The sequence below is a fragment of the Leopardus geoffroyi genome, chromosome E1 (genome assembly GCF_018350155.1).
Source record: "Leopardus geoffroyi isolate Oge1 chromosome E1, O.geoffroyi_Oge1_pat1.0, whole genome shotgun sequence".
Taxonomy (NCBI): Eukaryota; Metazoa; Chordata; class Mammalia; order Carnivora; family Felidae; genus Leopardus; species Leopardus geoffroyi.
This window is the reverse complement of record NC_059330.1, coordinates 45,913,474-45,928,638: the sequence shown is the minus strand read 5'-3', so window position 1 is coordinate 45,928,638 and position 15,165 is coordinate 45,913,474. Positions and strand designations below refer to the sequence as shown.

General features: G+C 36.7%; 1 protein-coding gene across 8 annotated transcripts in view; it reads right to left on the bottom strand.

Annotated features, from left to right (window-relative positions):
* TANC2 (tetratricopeptide repeat, ankyrin repeat and coiled-coil containing 2) overlaps positions 1 to 15,165 on the bottom strand; it is a 325,771-nt gene that overhangs the window by 72,221 nt on the left and 238,385 nt on the right. For all 8 annotated transcript variants that reach the window (XM_045489387.1, XM_045489388.1, XM_045489389.1 and 5 more), the window contains 2 exons: positions 12,867 to 13,098; positions 447 to 613 (listed from right to left, as the gene is read on the bottom strand). In XM_045489387.1, the coding sequence (XP_045345343.1) occupies positions 447 to 613; positions 12,867 to 13,098 (399 nt within the window). The remainder of the gene's footprint in view (positions 1 to 446; positions 614 to 12,866; positions 13,099 to 15,165) is intronic.

The following is a 15,165-nucleotide window of genomic DNA, read 5'->3' as shown; positions in this document are numbered from 1 at the left end:
TCAAGTAGAAGCAGAGGGAAGAAGGAGAAAATCTGACTCTAGATGGCAGACTGAACTGGGTTTTGCATGGCATCACACGATAAAGAAAAGAAAAGGTAAAACAAAAGTCAAACAGTAAATTAGAGTGAGGGATTCTATTTGCATTGCTATCCTCAGGACAAAGTAGAAAATAGACTTTCTTTTCATGCTATTTTGAGGGACACTTTATCTAGAGCAATGGGAACAGGAATCTGAGCAAGAGAGTCATATACACAGATTGCTCTCTCTAGATCATTGCATCTCTTACTCTCAAAATAGACTCTTTGGGAATTATTCTTTCTAGTGCTCCAGGACATGACAGGGGTTTAGAAAGACTCATCAGTAAGGGAACAAGGATCTAGAACTTTTTCTGTTTAAGCACTCTCCAAGAGAAATTATTTACGGTCCCAAAACAATCAAACACATACCTGTAAACTGGTCCTAACTGTGACAATTAGTTTGAGCCAAGACGGAAATTTTCCAATCATTTTACTCAGAAATGACACAATTGTATCCCCATAATCCGGTTTGTGAAATTCTGCTTCATTTAATCCATCAATTAAGATGACGAAATCTTCATCTGGGATTTTTCTCTCTGAGACAGAAAGAAACAGATTACTTAATAATTACCAAGCAGATAACTGAGTTCTTTTTGGGTATTTGATCACGTGTCTGTTTGGGAAAAAAAGATTAGAAAAGATGTCTCCTGTGTTTACTAAATGCTTAGAGTACATAGTTTATTATAAAGACAAAGAATAATTCATTTAGTGAATTCATTTTGTTTTTACCAGGGGTAAAAGTTTTGTTCCATATGTAATACATGAAGTCCAGGTATCATCATCATCATTTCCCTCATGTTATCAGTTGTGAAACAGACTGAACTACATTTGTGAAAATTTGAACATTTGTGAAAATTTGAACATGGAAACTCATTTCTCTCTCATACTTGAAAAAGCTGAAAAGAATTTGCTTCCCCTTCTGCCCCCACCTCACCTAATAGCACTGAAGAGAATACAATCACATGTTCCTTTGGAATTTCCAAAAGAAAAAAAAAAAAAGAAAAAAACCGTTTAATGTGAAGTCCAAAGCAGTATATATGACTTCATGTGAATGTGCAGTGGGAAGTAAGGGTGGTAGAACAGAGAAAAGGAATCCCAGCCAGTACACAGATTTTAACCAGGCAGGCTGGATCCCAAGATCTTATAGAACTAGCAGCTTCCGGGGCACCTGGGTGGCTCAGTCGGTTGAGCGTCTGGCTTCGGCTCAGGTCATGATCTCACGGTTTGTGAGTTCGAGCCCCGCGTTGGGCTCTGTGCTGACCACTCAGAGCCTGAAGCCTGTTTCAGATTCTGTGTCTCCCTCTCTCTCTGCTCCTCCACTGCTCGTGCTCTGTTTCTCTCTCTCTCAAAAATAAATAAACATTAAAAAAAATAAAAAAAAACAAAAAAACAAAAAGAACTAGCAGCTTCCTAGGCTATACCTAAGCAGATTCACGAAGACCAGACCCTTGTGTGATCTTCCTAGGAGGGAGGAGTCATGTGGGAAAGACAAATACCTGTCACTTTTGTATTCAGTTCCCTCCTGGACTCTATCCTCTCCTAAACTGACAAAATCAGTTTAGCTTTAGGGCTAGGCTGTAGAAAAAGGCTTGGTGAGTTTTTAGGCTTTCACTCTCACTAAATGCTTAGTAAATCTTGATCTATAATGAACAAATTAGAGATTAGAAAAACCCCAGGTTGGGGCGCCTGGGTGGCTCGGTTGGTTAAGTGTCCAACTCTGGAATGCTGTGTGAGTTCAAGCCCAGCCTTGGGCTCTGCGCTGCTGGCGCAGAGCCTGCTTGGGATTCTCTTTCTCCTTCTCTCTCTGTCTCTCCCCACCATGCGTGCGTGCTCTCTCAAAGTTAATAAACTAAAAAACCCTCAGAAAACCCAGGTGAATGTACACATTAGTACAAATGAATTAGGGGTAATAAGCAAAAGTTACCACATTTGACACTTAAACAACATGGCTTTGAACTGTGAGGGTCTACTTACATTTTTAAAAACAAATGTGGATTTTTAAAAACAAATTTAGTACAGCACTGTAAATTTGTTTTCATTATGAGTTTCTTAAAAAAAATGTTTATTTATTTGGAGAGAGAGCATGAGTGTGGGATGGGCAAAGAGAGAAGGAGAGAGAGAATCCCAAGCAGGCTCCATGCTATCAGCACAGAGCCTGATGTGGGGCTCCATCCTATGAACCATGAGATCACGACCTGAGCCAAAATCAAGAGTTGGGACGCTTAACCGATTGAGTCACCCAGGTGCTCCCCCTTATGATTTTCTTAGCTTTTTTTCCAGTAGCTTACTTTATTGTAAGACTACATTATATAGGGGCGCCTGGGTGGCTCAGGTGGCTGAGCATCCGACTTTGACTTGAGTCATGATCTCGTGGTTTGTGGGTTTGAGCTCCACATTGGGCTTGCTGTTGTCAGCACAGGGCCCACTTCAGGTCCTCTGTCCCCTTCTCTCACTGCCCCTCCCCCGCTTGCTCTCTCTAAATTAAAAAACAAATTATATAATACATATACCATACAGAATGTGTGCTAATTGTTATCGGTAAGGCTTCGGGTCCACAGTAGGCTATTATCAGTTAAGTTTTTGGGGGAATCACAAGTTATACGCAGATTTTCAACTCTGTGGGGGTCACCACCTCTAACCTCTGAGTTGTTCAAGGATCAAGTGTGGTGAGTAGGACTTGACAGGCTCTGAAGGCAGGAAAGTAGGGGGAAGAAAGAAGTCACTGGATACCTGAAGTGAAAAACTGGTTATCCCTGAGGAGGAAAAGCAGGAAGTTGGGGACAAAAGGAAAAGTCTATGGGTTTCTGTATAAGATTGGCTCTTTTAAAGGAGTCAAGACCAACTGAAAATACATATTTTGGTCCTCTATTTGAAAATATGCAGATTTTTTTTCATGACTAATAAAACTTTATTTTTTCCCCAAAGTACAAGCTTTATATTTACAGGAATTTAATTTCAACATCCTAAGAAATAGTAATATAAGTCAGTTCTCAAATTATGAAGAGTTTTAACTATTACTTTTATCTGGTGACCTTTTAGGAAATGAACTATGGATTCCAGCTTTATTAACAATGATTATTCATGAAATGGCATCCTAGATGACGTAGTACTGAGAAAAAACATTATTCCTGTAGGGAATCTAAAGAATTAAGGAAGAGAAAAAGGTTGCTTGGAACTAACGGATTGACCCACAAAACTGGGGACTCTTAGCATTCTTGATTTTGTGGACCACGGCACCCTTATGCATAATTTTGTCTTAATGTCCATAGAGGAAATTTCTTATCATACAGCTGCTTGGCAGCTGTAATAGATCTGTTCCCTGTTACTGAGCACCATCACCCTGCTCGACCAGGTGGCGTGCTGGAGCCACCCTGGACTGGCCTGGGACAGCCCACTGCAGTATTTTCAAGAGCTCGTTGTCAAGAAGCCGGTAGCCTGAAATTGGCCGAGGTGGGAATATTTATTTACAGAGTGGAAACCGGCAAATGTTACAAGCCCTCCTTCCCCAGCTGGCTGTTAAAATTTTACCAGCACACCATTGCCTCTACCACTCCAATTACACCTCCTTTAACTTCACCCAGATTTCTTCCTAAGAAAGCCATGATTTTCCAGGGGAGGAAAAGGCTGGTGATAATGCATCTGCTGAGATTTTTCTTTGGGAAAAACGTTTCAGATGCATTCTTAAGCATAAAGATCAAGAATATACTCTCAATTATGATATGGACATTTTAATGAATGAAATAATTCAATTGCTAATAAAATCAAATTTTCATTTGCATAAATTTCTAGATTATGTTATTCATCTCATGAGCAGACAATGTATGATTTCTTTTTTTAAAAAAAGGGGGAAGAAAAGGAAATGTGTGCCCTACTTAAGATAATGATTTGTTCTAAATCTTGGCTATTTTTTTTTCTTTTTTTGAGATTTGCTTCCTTGAAGTGGTTACTTAGAAATTACCTATTAATATAGGGGATATGAAGTGTCAAAAATAATTTCATCTGTTAAGAAATAAGGGCATCACGTTTATCTAAGCTTACATTTTTTAGGATTCGGAATAAGTGCAAAGGATTTTCAAATGGTATTAACATTGTAAAAACAATGAGAAGTACTCCTAAAAGATTTTTCAGTTATAAATTTAAGAGATGAGGCTTTAATGATCTGTAGACTTCACTTCTCAAATGCAACCAGCCTTACAAGAATGCTTCTGCATGCTCATTTTCAAACTTCTGTAGGTTATTTTTATTTATTTATTTATTTATTTATTTAATTTAATTTTGTTTATTTATTTTGAGGTAGTGCATGTGTGAGGGAGGGGCAGGGAAAGAGGGAGAGAGAGAATCCTAAGCAGGCTCTGTGTTGCCAGCACAGAGCCCAATGTGGGGGCTCCATCCCACAGACTGCAAGATCATGACTGGAGCCAAAATCAAGAGTCGTATGCCCAACCAAGTGACATCCAGGCACCCCTCTGTAGGTTAAATACATAGTCTATATCATCAGTAGCTATAAAGATTTATAGACAAGTGAAAATTAAAAAAATAACTGGGAACCAACAAAGGATTGCTACTACTTATTTATTAGTAATAATATTATTATTTAAGTGTATTTATTTTGAGGGAAAGAGAGAGAGAGAGCGCACAAGTGAGAGTGGGGGAGGGGCAGAGAGAGGGAGAGAGAGAATCCCAAGCAGGCTCTGTACTGTCAGTGCAGAGCCCGATGCAGGGATGTGGGGCTTGAACTCACAAACTATGAGATCATGATCTGAACTGGAATCAAGAGTCAGATAAATAACTGACTGAGCCACCCAGGTGCCCCTATTATTATTTTTTTAAAAGTAAGCTCTATGCCCAATGTGGGGCCTGAACTCACCACCTCAAAGATCAAGAGTTGCATGCTCTACTGATTGAGGTAGCCAGGCGCCCTGCCATGTGAGAACATTTAAAGTGCAACTACCATTTACTATCACCATTTATTCATAGAACAAAAATATTTTAATATTAAAAAACAGGAAAGACATAATCTTTACATACACATATATACCAAACTATATTTATATTTACATCCACACAAATTCTAGGCTATTTCTATTTTTTTATTTTGTAGTGGACTAATGGAAACTTCAAATCGACTGGTGCTCAGGAGCCACTGTTCTAGCTGACACGTCCCTGGAAAAGCTTCTTGGAAAAGCTTCTAAGCCCTTTAACCTTTGTTTTTTATTGCCTTGTAAGATACATATTCACCAAGGATTCTCCACTGCCCTCACTTACATGTACACTTAAATGCAGGAACTGATGTCCTTAGCAGCCCCATTCTAAGACTGCCTGCGTATCTGAGGGAAACAAGAATTACAGAGACTGTAAGAGAAGAGACGGTAGCCAGTACTGAAGTCAGAACTAAATCCTAATGCATGGGATTTTATTACTGGTATATTGTATGGGAATTATCAAAAGTGAAAAAATAAGGCTCATATCAGACATTTTCATTCAGAAAAGCTGCACATTACATATGAATTACCTTCCTTTCAGTTATGATAACAAATTAGTATCTCCTTTCATTGCATATTGGTGGCTGAAGCAAAAGCTCACCAGGAGACTTCAAAACTTTTCCATTTGCTTTGTATGTATGTATATATGTATGTTTGTATGTATGTATGTGTTTTAGTCACCACACTTGTAGAATCTTAAAGTATTGTGAAAATACTGACTCATTTTTTTAAAGAAAAATGTACAATTTGAAACCTGGCTTTTGAATCTAAACTGGAAATGTTTTCCACTGAACTTTCCTGGAAGGAAAACTTCAGGTACCTTTAAAAAATTCTCTTAGGGGTCCCTGAATGGTGCAGTTGGTTAAGCGTCTGACTCTTGATCTCGGCTCAGGTAATGATTTCGCAGTTTGTGAGTTCAAGCCCTGCATAGGGCTGTGTGCTGATGGTGTGAAGCCTGCTTGGCATTCTGTCTCTCCTTCTCTCTGCCCCTCCCCTGCTTGTGCTCACTCTCTCTCTCTCTCTCAAATAAATATTAAAAAAAATTTTAAATTCTCTATCTTAAAAGTTACTGTGATAAACTATATACAGTTAATTGCAAAGGTCTTAATTGTACACTTTGATCAGTTTTGACAAATATATACACTCATGTAACTAACATCTCAATCCAAATATAGAACATTTCCCTCACTCCAGAAAATTCCCTTAGGTTCCTTCATAGTCAATCCTCAACAGGCAATCACTCTTCTATCACTATACATTTGCTTCCTTTGCTTACCATGTTTTTGAGATTCATCTACATTGCTGAGTATATTATTAGTTTGTTCCTTTTCAACATTATGAAATAGTCCATGGAATGAATATACTACAATTTGTTTATCCATTCTTCTGTTGATGGACATTTGGGTTGTATCCCATTTTTGACGACGATGAAAAAAGCTGCTATGAACATCCCTGTACAAGTCTTTTTGTAGACCTAAGTTTTCATTTCTTTTGGGTAAATACATAGGAATAGAATTTCTTGGTCATAAAGTAGATTTATATTTAACTTTATAAGGAACTGCCAAATAGTTTTCCAAAGTAGTTGTACCATTTTATACTCCCACAAGCAATGTGTGAGAGTTCCACTTGCTTATCATCTTCACCAACATTTGATGTTCAACTTAAATTTTCACTACTCTAGTGGGAGTAAAGTGGTGTCTCATTGTGATTTTAATTTGCATTTTCCTGATGACTAATGATGTTAAACACCTTTTCATGTGCTTGTAGGCACATCTGTATATCTTCTTTTGTGAAGTATCTAAATCTTTTGTTCATTAGGATTATGTTGAATCTACAGACCAGTTTGGGGAAAAATTCCAATCTACAAACATGGTATACTTTTTCTATTTACTAAATTCTTTAATTTCACTCGGCAATGTTTTGCAGCTTTCACTGTGGGGGTCTTATACAGCTGTTACATTTATTCTTAAGTGTTTTGATGCTGCAGAAAAAGTTATTTGTTCCAGTTATCTACTGCTGTATCAGACAACTAGGGGTTAGTTACATGGCTGTGGGCTGAAATCGTCTGGAACAAAACCTCACATGCCAGGGCTAGAATTACTTGATGTCTGAAACAGTCAACTAGAACACTTATATATGGCCTCTCATGTGGTTTTCACTTCTTTACTTCTCACATGACAATGGAATCCTCCAAACAAGATGGAAGCTGCATGGGCATTTATGACCCAGGCTCAACATGTCACATAGCATTACTTTGTAGTATTCTGTTTGTTGAAGCCGTCATAAGCCTGCTAAGATTCAAGGGGAGGACACACAGACCCCCCCAACTCTGGATGGAATGAATGTCAAAGAATTTGCAGCCATGTTTTAAAACTACCACACTACTTTAGAAGTTTCAGTTTTCAACTTTTTCCTGCTACTATAAAAATACAATAGATACATGCATATTGACCTGATAGCCTGAAGTTCTATATTTCTTATTGGTTCAAGTTGGCTTAATTTTTCTTTTGTAGATTCCTTAGAATATTCTAGGTAAAAAAAATCTTCAAATAAAGACAGATTTATTTCTTCCTTTCCAATCTTCACTACTTGCTTGTTTGCTTTCTTATTATGGTAGCTTGGGCTACCAGTGGAATGGTGAATGTTAAATGCAAGTGGTATGAGTGAGGGAACATTCTTGTCTTGCTCTGGATATTAGAGGGAAAGTATTTAACATTTCATTGTTAGCTGTATGTTTTTTGGAGTTTTCTTTATTAGACTAAGTTTTCTTCTATTCCTCAGAAAGTTTTTATCATTAATTGTAATATTTGGTCAAATGCTTTACTGCATTTATTGAGATTGTATATATATACATATGTATTTTACATACACATATTTATATAAAGACATATAGATTTTCTCATTTATTCTGTTAATATGATGAATTACACTATCTTAAACTAACATTGCATGTCTGATCAAGTAGAATTAATTGATTTGCTATTAAATTTTTCAGGATGTTGCTATTATGATCATGAGGAATACTGGTCCGAATTTCTCTTCTTGCAAGATCTGTACCTTATTTTGTTTTCAGTATTATACTTGTCTAACAAAATGAGAAATGTTCCCTTCTCTATTTTTCTGAAAACATTTGTGTATGATTGATATTATTTCTTCGTTAAATATTGAAAACAATTCATCAGTGAAACCATATGAGCCTGTAGTATTTTTGTTGAAGATTTTTTTTTCTTTTTTTTTTTTTAATTTTTTTTTCAACGTTTATTTATTTTTTGGGGACAGAGAGAGACAGAGCATGAATGGGGGAGGGGCAGAGAGAGAGGGAGACACAGAATCGGAAACAGGCTCCAGGCTCTGAGCCATCAGCCCAGAGCCTGACTCGGGGCTCGAACTCACGGACCGCGAGATCGTGACCTGGCTGAAGTCGGACGCTTAACCGACTGCGCCACCCAGGCGCCCCCAGATTTTCTATTTCTTCTTGAGTCACTTTTGGTAAGCTATATTTTTTGGAGATTTTGTCCAGCTTATGTCATTGAATTTATGTTATAAAGGTCTTCATACTAATTCCTTATTTTTCTTTTAATGTCTTATAGGAACTGTAGTGCTATCTCTCTTTTATTCCTGATGTTAATTTCCATGATGTTATCATTTCCATGATAAGTCTTGCTAGTGGTTTACTCATTTTAAATGTTAAATTTTTTCTATTTATTGATGTCTATTCTTGTTTTACTATTTTCTTCTTTCTGCTTACTCTGGGTTTATTTTCCTCATTTTTTTTAGTTTATTAACTCAGAAAGTTAGATGTTGATTTTATATTACTCGTTTTGAAATATTTTATAATTTCCTTTGTGGTTTCTTCTTTGTCTCAAAGATTATTTGGAAGTATGTTGTTAAATTTCTAAATATTTGAGGATTTTATTTTTATTGATTTCTTATTTAGTTCCATTATCTCAGATGATATTTTCCATAAGATTTTAATTTCCTGAAATCTTCAGACTTGGTTTTATGGCCCAGAATATGGTCCTTGTGCACTTGAGAAGAATGTATATTCTGTAGTTACTGGGTAGTAGTCTATAAATTGTGAGTGTATCAGGTTGGTTGATAATGTTGTTTAAATCTTCTATATATTTACTTTTTATCTGCTTCTTCTAACACTGAGAGGTGTTAAAATCTCCAGCTATGATTATTTGCCTGTTTATCTCTTCAGTTCTATCAGTTTTCGACTCATGTATTTTTTTAACTTAAAATTTTTATTTTGAAATAATTTTTTTTCATACAAATATTTACTATTGAAGTGCAGTTGATACACAATGTTATATTCATTTCGGGGGTACAACATGGCAATTTGACAATGATTCACATAATTTGAGCCTCTGTTATTCGGTATATACACACTTAGGATTATTTTTATCTTCCCAGGAATTGGTCCTTTTATGTTTATCAAATGCCCCTCTGGTAACACTACTTGTCTTGAAGTCTACTCAGCCTCACATTAATATAACACTCCAGTTTTCTTATGCTCTGTGGTTACAAGGTATATATTTTTCTATCCTTTTAATCTGCATCTTTGTATTTAGATGACCTCTCTTATAGCATATTGTTGGGTCTTGCTTTTTATTTGGTCTGAAAGTTTCTGCCTTTTAATAGAAATGCTCAGTCCATTTAAACTTAATGTGATTATTGGTATGATTGATTTTAAGTCTATCATCTTTTTAAAAACATTTAATTTGATTTTTTTTGCTCTCAGGTCTACAACATAATGATTCGATGTCTGTGTACACTGTAAAATGATAATCAGAAGTCTAGCGAACATCTATCACCTTACACAATTACAAACTTTTCTGTGATGAGAACTTTTAAGATTTACTCTCTTAGCAAGTTTCAAATATGCAATACAGTATAATTACTATAGTCACCATGCTGTATATTACATCTCCATGACTTATTTATTTTATAATTGGAAGTTTGTATATTTTGATCCCATTCTTCCATTTCTCATACCCCACCCTCCATGTCTGGCAACCACCAACCTGTTTTCTGTATCCATGAGATGGTTTTTTTTTTTTTTGTTTTGGTTTTTTTTTTTAGATTCCACAGATAAATGAGATCATATAGTATTTTTCTTTCTCTGCTTGACTTAATGCTTCTTTTTGTAGCAGCCTAACACAACACTCATTTTATTTTCTTATGTTTTTATTTTTCAAAAATTTTAATTAAAAAAATTTTTAACTTAAGTACAGTTGACACACAATGCTACATTAGTTTCAGGTATGTAACACAGTTCAGTTTCTCCATACATTATGCTATCCTCACCACCAGTGTAGCTACCATCTGTCACCGTACAACACTTTTATGGTATCACTGACTGTATTCTCTAAGCTATGTCTTTTATTACCTCTCATTCCACCTTTCAAAAAATTTTTTTATTCTCTTTCCTGCCTTATAAGTTAATAAAATAATTTTTAGTATTTCATTTATTTTATAAATTGTGTTTCTAGCTATTGATCATGATGGGGATTTTGTTTTAAAAGAACATGGGAATTAGGTAGAATAATTAAATTCACTTAGAATAATATTTATCAATAAGGGTATCTAAAGCTGTTTCTGGAGACCTATGTGAGCAGCAAATATATCCAGAAGCAAAATTAAAACATGTTAGTCATGGTTGAGACTCCAGAGCTGAGTCTGCAAGCATTTGGATCTTCTCCTTGAATCAGCCTAGGATGCAGGTCCGTGTTATCACTATCCTTCCATCAAGGCACTCGGTATTGTGAGCAATTTCTATGTTCACTCATTTGTTCAAACTTTATTTCCTGAAATGACTACTATGTTCAAGATGAGATAACCACTACGAAAGATAAAAGATGTATGAGCAAAGGTTCTTAATTTCAGTAGTATAAAATTTAGTTAAAGGGATAGGACAAGTAAACAACTAATTCTTATAAAGTACAAAGTATAGTATTTGACATATAGTTCTGTAATAGTAATAAAATTTTAAATTCTTATTATGCATATAACAATGTGTTAAGTATCATAAATTAGAAATAAAAAAACCCCCTAATGTCAATTTGGAAGGATGCTCTATATAGGGTGACAGGTGGATCAGCAAGCATTTTATGAATGAAGCGGCATTTAAGCTGGTTGTTGAAAGACAGGTAGAATTTTGACAGAGGTGTAAGCAGAAGGCATAACAAGAAAAGGAAACAATGAACAAATGTATGAAGGCAGGAAAATGTCGGTGAGTGTTTAAGAACTGGTGAATATTTTACATTTTAAACACAGGATTAATACAGATAAGAGTATATAGTAAGGCTGGAAAGTGGGTTGGATCCATGCCATTGAGTACCTTAAATGCTAGACTAAGAAGCTGGAAGTTAATTCATTAGGCAACAGGGAGTCATTGGAGGTTTCTGAACAGGGAAATTGAGTGATGAAAGTAAAACTTGATGAAGATTTATTTGGAAGCAGTATATAAAGTCTAGAAGACCGCCGAGGGTGGGGCTGAGCTTCCCCACCAGATATGTCACAAAGGGGTTAGAGGCGTGCTTAAAAATGAATCCTTTTAGCCTTCAAGGTACTGGGGGCTTGGCATAGCTGTAACTTCAAGGCCATTCATGTCTAGCCATAAGGGGTTGTGAATTTTTTATCCTAGTATGCGATACAAATTTTTATAATTTTCTGTGCTATGATGTGAAAGAAGCACTAAACCAAAAAGCTAGAGAAGACCAGGAAGGTAGTAATCGATATGATGCTGTGAGCAAAGGTCATTGAATGGCCTTTGGGTTCACAATGGCAGGAATGAATATGAGATTGATGGATGTAAGAAACATCATGAAGGTGCAATTAGCAGGATGTAGACTAACTGTACAGAAAATATGCTTCAAAATATCTGTGGAGAAATTCCAAGGTTTAAAAAAGTCTGGGGTATAGAGAAGCTAACAGGTAGGAGAGGTATAGACAGGTCATCAGAGTTGAGAAGTCTGAGACTCTGATACCCAAGTAACTAGTATGGAGATTGAAATAACTGAAGATGGCGGCCAGGAGAACGGAAACTATGATCACTTTTTCTTATTGAGTACCTCTGAAACCCTCAAGAAAGATGTAAAAGTCTCTCGGGGATAAACAGGATTGCTCAGGAACCTCATGTTCACTCAAGTCCTTTCCTTTGGCTTCCAGCACTGATAAAAAATTGTTAAAGGGATGGGGCAGACAAGGGTGAAGGAGATGCCTGCACGTACGCCATGGTGGACACTGGGGCTGCAGAGGAAAAGGGGAGGAGAGGCATGAGAGGGAGATGGATTCCATTTCATACTTTCCCCCACTTCTTAAAAATATCTTCAATGCCTTCTAAATAGTTTTAATGGAAAGTTGATTTGTAGTACACACACAGAGTTGTGAGACCATGGATGCCATTTCATTCTACCTCAACTGTGAAGTAATAAAAAAAATAGCAAACATAAAGATGAGGAGGTTTCTAACCACACAAACTCCACAACACTGAGCTGGAGTCATGGCTTTACTGATTTTTTGAATTCTACAGAAAGGACTAGAAGCTCTACTATGTTTAGTGCAAGGAAAATGTATTCTTTTTGGAAATGAGAATCTTTATAAAGAAAGGAGGGAGTAGCATTTCCCATATGAAGTTTTATTTTTTCAAGAAAAGTCTTTTATCTGTTAACTGTATCCTGTGGGACATCAGCTATGGAACATTCGGTTTTGGCAATGTAATAAAAATAGTCATTTCTATGACACACTCTAGGTGAACTTGGGCTCCAAAGCTTCCACCTTTCACCTTCTTTGCCTTCTGTACCTTTGTGGAGATTCTCCAGGGGCTCCAGGACTCCCCTCCGGAAGGAGGCCATGGGGTCTTGAACACAGGACCGAAGGCTCAACATGCTCTGTAAATGAGGCTCCCGAAGAAGCTGCTCCCGATAGGCTGCCAGCTGAGGTGAGCGGCAGAGCAGGGCAGCAACATTGTGGACAAATTCTGGTACCAGGCAGGTGTAGGCATTATCTGCTTGGCAATAGTGATAGGCAACCACCTACAACAGAAGGATGAGAATACAAATAGGTTTACTGGGAACAAGAGCCATGGTTATTGTATGATCATTCTCTAACACTGTCTTCTGTCTCCCCGTTCCTCAACTTTTTCAAGTGAAAACAAAAGCTGCTATCTTAGAAACTGCCTGATTTATCTAAGATCAGAAATCTGATACGATGTTTCTATTGTATACATATATCATAATTCACAATTAAAATTTATAAATGCAAACTGAGTTTTGGATTAGAAGATTCCTTTGCAGGATGTGGGTTTTGGATTATAAGAGATAGGAAATAAGACTGAGAATTAAGATTTACATTAATCTCTCTAATAGGTACTGAGCACGGAACAGTAAAGGAAAAAGTCCAATCTTGTAACAAAGCATTAGGAATAAAATAATCACAGGAAAACCATGTTAATCTCAATAACCACATATACTTATTAAGTCCTTACTTTTTAAAATTAATGTGCTTTATAAATAGCTTTATAAAAATAATTCAGATTTAAGAATTAACATTAAATATTTTCTAGCATCCAGAGACAATCAGAATTAGATGAGAGGAAAAAAGAAAGGAGTGAGAGTTTTGTTAGATACAGGTCTTAAATTCAAAGAACTTTAGAAAATGTGTGAGTCTTAATATCATCCAGGATCTAGGCTGTCTGGCTGGAACCTGGTTTTAATCTCTAGGATATTTTTTTGGTCAGAATTTGCACAGAGCTCACTCCATACCTCCTGGTTGTTTTCTTTGCCTCAAGACCAAGTGCAGAGAGTGTTGTTTTTTTTTTTTTTTAATGTATTTTTTAATGTTTATTTCTTTTTGAACGAGAGAGAGCGAGAGAGTGAGCGCAAGTTGGGAGGGGCAGAGAGAGGGAGACACAGAATCTGAAGCAGCTTCCAGGCTCTGAGCTGTCAGCACAGATCCTGACGCAGGGCTCGAACCCATGAACTGCGAGATCATGACCTGAGCTGAAGTCGGACGCGCAACCGAATGAGCCACCCAGGTGTGCCGAGGGTGGTTTTAATCTACAGCACTCTGTTGACTGAATATTACTCACAAAAGTGATGGGACTGAGGAGGTAACATGAAATTGGCAGGGGAGATTTAGCCTCAATATATGGAAAGTACTCAGCATGGAGCTCAGCACAAAGTAGGTCCACAGTGATGTTAGCTGATGCTGCCATCATCATCATCGCTCTCCTCCTCCTCTCCATCATCATCATCATCATCAAGAATTCTGTATAGTCTCTCTTTTTTTTTTAGCTACTAGCTTTGCATCTTTAGGCAGCTGAAAATTGCCCTAGGAGATATAGATATACCACTGGGACTTCAGTTCTTCTATCATTTCTCAGAGAACAATCATCCATTAAAGTGTTCAATTCTGAAAAGGCTCCTGACCTATACGTATGGTCATCTTTAACAAATACTAGAAATGTCACTTAAAAAAAAAAAAAAACTGAAATCCTTCTCATTAAGCATACACACAAAACCTTAATATGGGGAGATGTTACTATACACATAAGACTGACGATAGGAATTGCTTCTGAGTGAAGCAATGATATCTGAACACAATATGGAACTGGAAATAAGAAGTTATATTCTAAAAATCTCCACTCTTTTCTTCAGATGGATTGGTCACTGCTTTACTGCCTATCACAAGCACAATATAAGGAACCAAAGAGAAAACCTGGCAGCAATTGCTCTGTTCTCTCAACGAACAGTGAATGTCAGTGGTTATGTCTGCATGGATACAAATATCCACTTCATAAGAAGCAAACAGCAAGCCTCTGAATCAATAAGAACTTTCATCATATTTTACCTCAATTGATTCCACATGTGGAGGCCAAGCACAGCTAAGAAAATCAGCTGTAACTTACCCTTTACCTAAAGTCATGGGATAGAAGTTGGAAGATAAAAATTCTAAAATTTAGGAAGAGGTTTCTCTTACTGGTTTTATTAAAAATCATCTGTGCTCTTGGCTGAGTGAGGTTTTATCTAACAAAGATACCCCTCTGTGGTTACCTTTCTCTTAATTTAAAATATTTCTTTGGCATTCCAAATATAAAATCT